This window comes from Ceratotherium simum, chromosome 11 (genome assembly GCF_057802395.1).
Source record: "Ceratotherium simum simum isolate JZ-2026a chromosome 11, ASM5780239v1, whole genome shotgun sequence".
Classification (NCBI taxonomy): Eukaryota; Metazoa; Chordata; class Mammalia; order Perissodactyla; family Rhinocerotidae; genus Ceratotherium; species Ceratotherium simum.
In genome coordinates, this window is record NC_141910.1 from 56,247,437 (window position 1) to 56,259,287 (window position 11,851).

The window sequence follows — 11,851 nt, forward strand, 5'->3', positions numbered from 1 at the left end:
AGGCTCCTCTGACATACACACAATCTACACCAATAAGTGGGTTGATTTTAAAACGTAACTGGGAATTCCCATGAGTTACAGTAAATGTAGATGAAAATAAGCAGTATATGTGGAAACAAGTTCAGAATCACATTCTTAGAAGTAATTCCCCAATGTAGGTTAGACCAAATTTAGATGAAACTAAGCTATATATGGGAAGACAAGCTCAGAATCACAGTTTCTTTTCAAAAGTAACATCCAGTGTGAGTTAGTATATGGCTCCAAGGGCTAACACACCTTCATTTGTTTTAGATGAACAGTGTTCTTTTCCAGGAGGGGAGCTCATCCCTCTTACTCTAAGTCCAAACAGAGATTGCAGTATCGATCACATAAAGTGCTCCAGTCCTAGATTGCTTGCTAGGCTATGAGATTTGAACACACTGTATTCCTTTAGTTATTCAGAGGAGAGTTCTGAGCCTGTGAGATGAGTGGCAAATAATACCTACCTTATAGGGCTGCTTAGAGGATTGGTGGTAATTTTATTTTATTTTTCATGTGTGTGTGAGGAAGACTAGCCCTGAGCTAACATCTGTTGCCAGTCCTCTTTTTGCTGAGGAAGATTGGCCCTGGGCTAACATCCGTGCCCATCTTTCTCTACTTTATATGGGATGCCTCCACAGGATGGCTTGACAAGTGGTCTGTCGGTCCGCACCCGGGATCCGAACCTGCGAACCCCAGGCCACCGAAGCAGAGCATGTGAACTTAACCACTACACCACCGGGCCAGCCCAGTAATTTTATTTTAAGATATATAGAACAAGGCCCAGCATGTACAATACTCACATCATAGGTATTATATTTATTATTGCTCTCCTGGCTACTTGGAAGGTTCCTTTCCACTCTTTTTCCCCAAGAGCAACTGGCTTATGTGGTGCTTAAAGTACTTCCTACCTACAATAAGGATGGACAGGAATTTGTCGAGCACAGAGCCTTTATTTTATATATCATTTCCATAGAGGACATTGTTTAAGTCAGCAGCCAACAGAATTTCTGAGAGAGAAAGTGACAGCAAAGGTAACTGGCTCAAGTCCCTCTGTGTACACCATGTACATTTCATATCTGAGCACCTTGTATATCTGGCTTAAGTGAAGGTAAGGCAGTGTAGATTGTGCGAACAAGAAGTCTGTGTTCTGTGATCAGGAATGGCTACTACATGCATCACGCAAAATGCACAACCTGAAATGTTTGGATCTGCAACCGAAATTTCCTCAAGCAAAGATGTGCATGAACAATGACGAACACATACAGAGCAACTTGGGCAGAGAGAATGGATAATGCCGTGGGGCAGTGAGGTTAGCGCACTGATCAAGAGCCCCAAGCAAGAGGAGCCGTCCCAGTGGCAGAGCAGGCTAGGAAGGTGAGCAGCAGCCATCTCCAGCCACCTTGAGTTCCCTCCTGCCTTCACTCTAAGTTGAGCAGCTCCACGTCAAAGATGAGGGTGGCATTGGGAGGGATGACACCGGGGTGGCCCGTGGCTCCGTACGCCACATCAGGGGTGCAGGTCAGCTTCGCCCTCTGCCCCAAGCTCATCTAGCAGGGATGGGGGCAGATGGGGAGAGGAGAAAGAGGACCCAGCTTGATTTAAAAGAAAAAAGTATGATAACTATGGCATTTTCCCAAACCATCCTCATAGTAATTCTGAAGATCTGAGATGAATTTTACACATGGCCTGTTGAAGTTGTGCTAAGAGTTGTAACAAATGCAGATTCTGCCTCAGACTAGCAGAGACTTGACTGTGGGACAATAACTTCCACAAAGTAGTCTCAAATTCATTCATCCAACAAACATTGCTGGTTATTCAATTAGTGTATGGCTCAGACACTTCTATTTGTTCATAATTGTTCCTCACCCTCTTCCAAAAAAGCCTAAAGAGGGTGTACAAAGAGCACATGTACATGTACACACTCAAGTAGGTGATAGGAGCAGTTCATTGGAGAGGTTTAGAGATTAGAGGCCACAGCAAGGTGGGGAGGGCTGAGACCTGTTCTAATGGAGCATCATATGACTTCACAGACTGAGGAAGAGCTTCAACCAGGGCTCATCACAGCAGTCATCAAGAACCCACCTGGCGTCAGTGGGACAATTGGTGAAATTTGAATAAGTTAATTTCTAAATTTTGTATAACTGACTGAAAAATTTGAATGGATTGGTTAATAGTATTGTATCAATGTCCTATTTTTGCTCATTAAACTATGGTTATGTAAAATGTTAACATTTGGGGAAGCTGGGGAAAGAGTATATGGGAACTCTACTATTTCTGCAATATTTTTGCAAATCTGAAATTGTTTTTCTAAAAAGTTAAAAAAAAAACAAAAACGTTGGCCTACCCCACCCCAACTCTTCTGCTGCCTCAGTCCCTGAGAGCTGGTAGCTCACGACCTCCTCGGCTAGTTCCAAGCAAGCCTGGGAGGATGTGCCTGGGATGAGAGCCCCCAGTGACAGAAAAGAGTCTTGCTGGCAACAAAAGGAGTGGGGACACAAAGCCAGGACTGAAACTAGGTGGCGTCACCATGCCCTGGCAGTAGAGTCAAAGCAGCAGTGGTTTGAGATAGGGTGAGGGAGGAGGGCAAAGTCCAGACCCCCAACTCCTCAAATCCCCCTTAACGAGGATCTTTATTTTACCTGGGCTGCACCCTCTTCAAAACCCTTGATGACTTCCTGTTTGCCAATTCTGAACTTGAAAGGTTTGTTTCTGTCTCTAGAAGAATCGAATTTCTTCCCATTTTGGAGCATTCCTGTGAAAGCAACAATAGGGTGGAAAAGAGCTGTGGTTATGAATTAACTCCCAGTTCAGGCTCAACATGACTAAAATAGAATTCCTCTTCTGTACAAACCTGCTTCTCTTCCATTCTTCCCCATCCGTCCTGTTGCCCAAGTAAGAAACCTGGATACTTCCTTCTGCCTTACCCCCACATACAGCCTGTGACCAAGTCCTACATATCTTTGGAACCCACCCATTATCTCCATTTCTATTACCACCACCCTGTGGCCTCACCGAGTCACCATATCATGTCTCACCGGTGTACAGGAACAACCTCTAACTGGGCTTTTTGCTCCACTCTTACTCTATTCCATTCTCCACACTGCACCCAGAATGATTTTTTTTTTTAACACTTATCTGTTCATATTACTCCCTTGCTTAAAACTTCTGTAAAGTGTTAAGTTTTTCTTACTTCAGTAAAAAAAAAGAATCTTCAGTAGCACCCCCGTGGCAGAATCCAAATGCCTACATTGCATACAGGCACTTCCAGATCTGGCTGTTGCCTGCCTGATAACCCTCTCTCTGCTCTCCCCTTTCTTCCCTTCCCCCCATGTCCTATTCAGGTGACACCTTTGTGAATGCCTCTGTACTTGGAACTTTTTTTGTGCCACTTCCTCAGCCTGGAGATGCTTCCCTGAGCATTTCCACCTCAGGCTGAATCCTCACCTGATTTTCCCAAGGTTCCCCCAACATGCAAACCCAAAAGGTCACATAATCCCCTACTGTGGTGAACCGTAAAGCGACCCAGCCAGCCAGTGGTGGCCTCCAGACCTTATATAAACAGGGCTGTTTGAACCCGGAACAACCCAGATGCTGTCCCCAGCAGTTTGAAGCATCCCTCAGCCTCCAGCTGCAGATGCCTTGTCATCTCTGATGTACACATATTGTCTCAGTCCAGCTGCTAAAGGCCCAAGAGCTGCTTTTCTCCTTTTCTATTTTCGGTTCTTATTGGTGACTGACTAAGATCAGACCTTCTGTAAATGATGCTGTTCCACACTTCTTGCAGCCCTCAGACCACAGCAAAAGGCAATTTGGGATGAGAGAAAGACCTGGCCTGTAAGTTCAGAGACTGGATTTTGACTTCACTCTGGCACCAACTCTGACTTCACTCTGTTCCCTTCTCATGGCCTCAGATTTGCCATGTTTCACACAGGAGGTCTGCGCCTGCTGGTGTCTGAGCATCTGTGATTCCACTTCCTAATTCCTACAACTTAAATGTATACAAGGGACAGTCTCATTTACCTACTTTCTGGGTAGAATAAATTGGGCTCTTGCCCTGGGTACTAAGTCAGGCAAAAGAGAAAACCCCATGGCTACACAGATGGATACTAAGGGGATGAAATACAAACGCATGCATACACAGGTTGCTGAGATATTCAGATACACAGAGGTACTCATGCACGCTCACATGCCCTTATGCACACGCACTCAGAAGAAAAACCCTGATGGCCAAACAGATGCTAAGAAAATATTTAGGTATACAGATCTACATACATTCACACAGACACATTCTTGGACAAATACACATATGGATATGCAAACACACACATTCACATACTCCATTTAAAACTGTCTGGGCCGGCCCTGTGGCTTGGCGGTTAAGTGCGCACGCTCCACTAGTGGCGGCCCGGGGTTCGGATCCTGGGCGCGCACCGACACACTGCTTCTCTGGCCATGCTAAGGCCGCGTCCCACATACAGCAACTAGAAGGATATGCAACTATGACATACAACTATCTACTGGGGCTTTGGGGAAGAAAAAAAAAGGAGGATTGGTAATAGATGTTAGCTCAGAGCCGGTCTTCCTCAGCAAAAAGAGGAGGATCAGCATGGATGTTAGCTCAGGGCTGATCTTCCTCACAAAAAAAAAATGACTGTCTCATTCCCCAATTTCTTCAGGTTTCATATGACTTGACTTCAGACCATATACACTTATCTACTGCTACAAGTTCACCCAAAACCATGCAGTCCAGAAACAGACCCTCATATATATGGTTATGTGATTTGACAAAGGTGCCACTAAAATGCAATGGATAAAGGATGATTTTTTGGATTAATGTTGCTGAATCAACTGTATATCCATATGGGGAAAAAAATGAACCTTGACCCCTACTTCACCCACACTCAAAAATCAATTCCAGGGCCGGCCCCGTGGCTTAGCGGTTAAGTGCGCGCGCTCTGCTGTTGGCGGCCCGGGTTCGGATCCCTGGCGAGCACCGACACACCGCTTCTCCGGCCATGCTGAGGCCGCGTCCCACATACAGCAACTAGAAGGATGTGCAACTACGACATACAACTATCTACTGGGGCTTTGGGGGAAAAATAAATAAATAAAATCTTTAATAAAAAAAAAAAATCAATTCCAGATGACTCGTAGACCTAAATATGAAAGATAAAATAATAAAGCTTCTACAAGATAATAAATAGAAGAATATCTTCATGACCTAGGGATAGACAAAGATTTCTGAACTGAAAGTAGTAACTATAAAGGAAAAGATCAATATGTAGGACTTATTAAAATTAAGAACTTCTGTTCAAAAAATGCCATTAAGAGAGTAAAAAAGGCAAGCAATAGCACAGAGGATGTTTGGAATAGGTATAACCAACAAAGACTCATATCCAGAATACATAAGAATTCCTATAAATCAGTAAGAAAAAGACAGACAACCTAATTTTTTTAAATGGACAAAATTTGAGCAGACTAAAGAGGATATCCAAATGACCAGTAAGCACATGAAAAGGTACTCAACTTCATTAGTCATCATGGAAATGCAAATCAATACAACAATGAGAGACTACTGGGCATCCACCAGAGTGGGCCAAAAACAAAACAAAAATCTGACAGTACCAAGCGTTGATGAGGAGGTAGGAGAACTGGAACTCTCATACATTGCTGGTGGCAGTGGAAATTGGCACAACTACTTTGGAAAGCTGTTTGGCAGTATCTGCTAAAGCCGAGCATAGGTATAACCCTGTGCCCCAGTAATTCTACTTCTGGGTATATGCCCAACTGAAATGTGTACATATGTGCACCAAAAGACATCTACAAGGCTTCAAAGCAACACTATTTATAATAGCCAAAAACTATCAACCACCCAAATGTTCATCAACCATAGAAAGGGTAAATTGTAGTATATTCATACAATGAACCATGTAGAAATAGAAAAGAACAAACCACTCTGGATAAATCTCACAGACATAATATTGAGACAAATAAGCCAAATACAAAAGTACATATTCTATGATTCCATTTATATGACATTCAAAAACAGGCAAAACCAATCCATGGGACAAAAGTCAGAATGCTCTTACCTTTAGGGAGGTGTAATGACTGGGAGGAGGCATGAGGGAGACTCCTGGGGGTGCTGGAAATGTATAAGTTGATCCAGGGGTTCAAGAGATCAATGTATGGTTGATGGTTACATAAATGTGATCACTTTGAAAAATTTTATTGAGCTGTACATCTCAGATTTATGTTCTCTACTGTATTTATATTTAAGAAAAAAGTTTACCAAAAGTCCCATACAGTCTCCTGCTGTGTTTGATGAGACAGTCCTCCCCAAACCAGAGCTGCTCATGGCTGATGTTAGTGTTTAATGCACATTGCCTGCTCTCTGTATGTATTGTGAAAAGTCTTTGCAAAAGGATGTTGTGGTTTCAGTAACTTGATAAGTACCGGTCTGTCTGCAACATGTAGAACAGATAAATCAATTACACAGGTCAGAGGCCCCAGAGGACTCCTGGTAATTAGGCCACATCACTAGGAGATAAAACACAGCTCCAGCCCACTGACGTCAGCGACTGGCAACACAGCTATTGAGAAATACCCACACCGTCTGCCTAGAATTAACCTGGCACTTCACACTGGCCCAGAGAACTGCTAAAAATGGCCCCATCTGAATATGTCCTAGGAATTAAACTGGCCTTGCTGTCTGCTAAGTGGCTGTCACCAAGTTTGCCACATTGGGAAGCAAGTCACAAGGCAGAGCACTCACCCCCACCTTGGAACAAACACCTGCTCGTGATCTTCCTGCCAGCAGTCTTCAGGAACTCCATCTAGAATGTTCCTCAACCCACCTGGCCTTCCAGCACAGATCATCCAGGAGGGGTCAGCAGAGACGTAACCTCCTCCGGCTCCTATAGCACCCCAAGACAAGCATTGCCGTCACCCCACCCCTCACACTGCATCAGAGCCTCTGGATGACCTGTCTCCCTCCCCCACTGCCCAAAGCCCCAAAGAAGGTAGGAATCCTCCCTTTTCATCTCTGTGCTCCCCGTGCCCAGCACAGCATCTTGCACACAGTAGGTGCTCAATAACAGTAGGCTGAATTGAATAGTCTATTTCTGAAAAAAAGAAAGGAAATTCTGAGGAAGCCAACCTCCTCTTCTCTAATAATACCGTAGGATGAAAAGGGAGTCTGCTGGAAGGGTTAGGGCTGTCAGAGCTTTAAGAAGGGATTTCAACTATCAGACAGAACCAAGAGGGACAGGGCTCCACCCTGCCCACAACAGAGGGAAGGGCAATGGAGGTGTTTGGCTCAATTAGAGGCTGCCACCGTGAGTGTCTCTTGCTGGTGTAAATGGGGAGGGGTTAACCTTGCAAGCCCCCTTTTGCATTCCCACAAGGCTGACTGGGAGAAGTGGGGGATAGCTGGTCAGAGGGAGACTTGGCTGCCTTGGACTTTGGGGCTGATCCAGGGGAGCAGATACCTCTGGAGAGGAGTATCAGAGCAGAGACTTGCCTTGGGAGGGGCAGGTCTGAATGAGGGCTGAGGGAGCGAGGCCTACCTGTATAGTGCACCACACACGTCTGGCCCTTCTTGGGGAATGTCCTTCCTGCAAGGAGACATGGGCAGATGAATGAATAGGGTATTGGAAAAAGCCACCTGGGACATTCAGGTGTGATTGTGACCAAGATTCCCCTCCACGTTCCCCTCTGTACCCTGGAGATGCTCATGGCTCTAGTTCTGGCTCTATGCCTTGCATGAACCTGACTAATCACTTCCCCTCTATGGCCTTGGTTTGAACTATATTCCCTTAGGTTCCTCAACTCCACTCTCTCCTAGTTCTTTTCCTTTCTTTGATTGCTCCTTTTACTTTCCTTTATCCATTCCACCAACACTTACTGACAGCCTACTACATGCCAGGCCTGGACTAGATTCCAGAAACACAAAGCAATCTCTGAACTCATGATGAAGTTAGGGAAACAGACACATAAAAAACAGATTATAGTACAAGGCGATGACTGCAGTCAAGGATGAATAAACAGAACCATTCACAAATATTTACTGGATACCTATTATGTGCGAGGTCTGGGCCTGATTTTGGGGCTATGGTAGTGAACCATACAGAGAAGATCCTTACTCTTTTGGAGTTTACATTCTAATGGAGGGAGACAAACAATACTCAAACAAGACAATTAAAGATTGTGATAAGTTCTCTAAGAAAATAAACACAATGATGAATTAAAGAGAGATATAGTGGGACAGGCCATTTTAGAAAAGGTGGTCCAGGACGGCCTCTCAGAGAAGGTGATATTTGAGGTGAAACTTGAAGGATGAGCAAAATGCTAGGAAAAGCACTGCAGGAAGAGGGAGCAGCAAGTGCACAAACCTTGAGGCAGGAAAGGATCGGTGTATTTGCAGGTAACTGGAAAGAAGGGAGGGAGGAGGAGATGAGTGGGAAAGAGTCAGATCGTGCCAGGCCTTGCAGAGCTGGATTTAATTCTAAGTGCAATAGGAAGCCACTGGAGGGTTTTAAGCAAGAGAATGACATAATGTGAATTAAGACGTTATAAGATCACTCTGGCTGCAGTGTGTAGGATGGACAGTTAGGCACCAATTGCAATAATCCAGACAGGAAATCAATGATGGCTTGAATTAACGTGGTGGCAGCAGAGAAGAGAGCAAAACAGATTGGAGATATATTTTGGAAGCGGAGCTGACAGGGTATGCTAATTGAGTGGAGATGGGGTGCAGGATGAGGGAGAAGGAGAAATCAAGCACAATGGTTGGGTTTTCAGTTTGGGCAACTGGATGGATGATGGAGCTAATTCCTGAGATGGGGAAGAACAGATTTGTGCGGGTGGCAATCTTGAGATGCATATTAGGCATCTGAGTTTATATTGCAAGTAGGCAGATGGAGAGTCTGCAATGGAGGTATAAATTTGGGTGGAATTTAAAGCCATGGGGCTGGATAACCAAGCCTTAGGAGGACTAACAACAGAGCCAACGTTTAGAGGACTCCATGGGAGCCTGGAGCAGAGAGCAACTGACTGACTGTGGATATCAGGGAAAGCATCAGAGAGGAGATAATGGTTAAACTGGGTCTTAAAAGATGAGTAGTTTGTCGGAGGAAGTAAAGGGAGATAATCTGGGAAGAGTGAACAACATGTTCAAAGGCCTAGAGTCAAGCAATAGAGGAAGCCCAGTCCGGTTCACTGCTGTAACCCTAGGGCCTCACAGACAGTACATGTCCAATAAATATTTGCTGAATGACTAGTGTGTTTAACAACTTGCAGGCAGCTTGCTAAAATGCTGGAGAAAAAGTTGGTAGTGGGGGTAGGAACTGGTAGTGAGAGATGAGGCTCTAGTATAGAGGGTAAGAATAGGCTATATCACCATCTGCCTGGAGAAGGAGATGGAAGATTAATTGAAACATTTTATAGTGGTGGTGGGGAACACGGTCAAATATGCATTTTAAAGAATCCTCAGGCTGTGGTGTAGGAAATATGTGGCGAGGTAGGGAGGCCACACTGAAGGCAAGGAGGTGAGACTGGAGGTGGGGAGACCAGTTTAGAGGCTGTGCAGAAATCCAAGTGAGAGGTGATAGTGGCCTGAACTAGGGCAGGGGCTGAGGGATGGAGCCCAGAGATGTTAAGCAGGAGGACTTGACAGGACTTGGTGTGGGGCCCAACCAAGATGGACATCCCCAGCATGGCAGTAGTCACTTGTATATCCCCCTCCTGGGTAACAGGAGGTAGCCTGGTCCTTTTGTGCTTCCTTGACTCAAAGGTTTAGACTGGGCTAAAAGCAGAAGGCCAAAGCTCCTTCAGGCTTTCCCTAGAAATCGAATCCCTCTCAAGGGAAAATGCCCCTTGTCCCTGGCCAGGGAGGGAGGATAACAGGAAAAAACTCTAAAGGTTTCTTTGAGCCAGGGAAGGGAGAAGAGGCCTCAGCCCCCTGTCAGAACTCTATGGTCATGCCCTAGGGGCTGACAAGGCCTCAGAGAGATGCTTACTGGGACCCAGCACCACGTGGTTCCCAGTGTGGATAAAGAAGCCTGTACCTCACAGGTAATCTGGGTAGGGGCTGGGATGTCAAGGGACCACTGCCATTCAACAAGGAGGGTGGCCTGGAACCAAGAGGCCCTCCAATTTTCTGGGGAGGGTAGGAGTAGTCAATACTGTCTGACATGAAATTCGCCTGTCAAATCCTGCAGAAATGGGGGCTCCAGCCTGAATTAGGTTTTATTTAAGAAATAAAGAAATGACTATTCCTTGGACACCCAGACCCAATTATACAAGGGATTTCTGGCTTGGGAAAGGGAGCAGCGCCAGTCCTAGAGGCAGGGAACAGGGAACACAGAGGAGCACTCCGGAGTGGGGAAGATGAGGAACATGAGTTCTGTTTTGGACTTGCTGACTTGGAGGTATCCGTGGGACATCCAGGTAGAGGTCAAGCAGCAGCTGGATAAATGCACCACCATGAACTCAGGTCGGAGGTTTGGGCTGGAGGGTTAAGTTTGGAGGCCATTGGTTTGCAGAGGATAATGAAAGCCATGGGAGCGTACAGGATGGCCGGAGAGACAGAGTCGGGCAGGGAAGATAAAGCAAGATGCAGAGCCGGTGGAGGGAGCGCTTCTCCCTTCCCAGACTCCCTCCCAGACTCCCTTCCCAGACTCCCTTCCCAGTAGGCTCGGTCCCTACAGCGTCTCATCGCCCAGCCCACCGGGGGCCGCCCGACCAGAGAGGTTTAGAAGGGTTGCCCCGAGCAGCCGAGACCCCAAAGCATGACCTTTCCCCTGTTTCCAGAGCTCACCCAGCAGGGCAGGGAAAGCGGAGCTAAAACCCAGCCCGGGGAAATCAGCAGTAGCGGATAACCGAGCGGTTCCAGCCGCGGCAGCGGCGACGCAAGGCCCCCGGGAAGGTGGCGGGCCGCAGACCCCCGCCTCCTGGCCGCCGCCTTCGTTGCCCTGGGTGAGCGGGAGCGGAAAGGGATGGCGGAGGATCGTCGGCTAGACCCTCAACAATTCCGTCTGGGGTCTCCTCCTGCCGCCCCCATCCTATGCGCCCCCCCATTCGGCACCCCCCGCGCCACCTCAGGATCAGACCCCCGCCCGCCCGGCTCCGCCCCGGGACCCTTCCTCCTCCCCCGGCTCTACCGCCCGGTACCGTCTCCCGGGGAGATGGTCTCGATCTCCACGCCCATCGCAGTCCCACTGGCCCCGCCTCCGAGGGTCCCCGGTGCTGCCCCGACCCCGGCTCGGCTCCGGCCCTGGCCCCGCTGGCGCTCCGGCTCGCCTCCCCGCCGCCACTGCAGAGCCGGAGGAGGTGCGGCTGGAGTCGGGACCTGCGCGGGGAGGGGCGACGGGGAAGGGGGCGGCGGGGCGGAGCGGCGCGGAAAGGTGGGGTCGGCCGGGGCGGGGCCCCGGGGAAGGGACCCTGACGCGGCTGCTCCCGAGCTTCGCCAGGCTATCACGATATTAACCCACTGAGTGGGGAGGATGGTGAGCGAAGCATGAAGAAAGTCGCGCATCCGCCCACCCATCTATCCATTCATCCATCTAGCCATCCATTCATCTATCCATCCGTTCAAAACATATTTATCTAGCACCTACTCTTTGCTAAGCTCTGGGGAGTCAACCCAGTCCCACAGACTAGGAAAAGGCCGGCAACTAAACGAACACTTTAATTAGATGCGCTCACTACCATGGAGTTCAGAACGTTATGGAAGCACCAGAGAGGCACCTACCCCAGCCAGGCTGCCCGGGTCTGTAGGAGCAAGATGGGGGTAGCGGTGGGGTGGGGTGGAGAGATGGAAGGGAGGAAACTA

General features: G+C 47.6%; 1 protein-coding gene across 4 annotated transcripts; it reads right to left on the reverse strand.

Moving 5' to 3' along the window:
* Positions 1-951: 951 nt before the first annotated feature.
* On the reverse strand, positions 952-11,347 carry FKBP1B (FKBP prolyl isomerase 1B). Of its 4 annotated transcripts, XM_087437094.1 has the most exons (5): positions 11,191-11,347; positions 7,587-7,634; positions 6,876-6,935; positions 2,661-2,773; positions 952-1,568 (listed from the first exon to the last, which is right to left on the reverse strand). In XM_087437094.1, exons 1-5 carry the CDS (start codon positions 11,225-11,227, stop codon positions 1,440-1,442), a joined length of 387 nt encoding a protein of 128 aa, XP_087293220.1. In that variant the 5' UTR covers positions 11,228-11,347; the 3' UTR covers positions 952-1,439. The 4 variants fall into 4 exon arrangements, with proteins under 4 accessions (XP_087293220.1, XP_004418344.1, XP_087293221.1 ...); XM_004418287.3 differs by lacking the exon at positions 6,876-6,935 and having other exon boundaries at positions 11,191-11,346; XM_004418288.3 differs by lacking the exon at positions 6,876-6,935 and having other exon boundaries at positions 1,479-1,613.
* Positions 11,348-11,851: the final 504 nt, after the last annotated feature.

Excerpts from the sequence above, each read along its gene's own strand:
- FKBP1B (XM_087437094.1), bottom strand. The coding sequence starts at position 11,227 with ATGGGCGTGGAGATCGAGACCATCTCCCCGGGAGACG. Across the intron at positions 7,635-11,190 it reads GACCATCTCCCCGGGAGACG|GAAGGACATTCCCCAAGAAG; the intron begins GTACCGGGCGGT and ends GTCTCCTTGCAG. Across the intron at positions 1,569-2,660 it reads TTGAAGAGGGTGCAGCCCAG|ATGAGCTTGGGGCAGAGGGC; the intron begins GTAAAATAAAGA and ends CATCCCTGCTAG.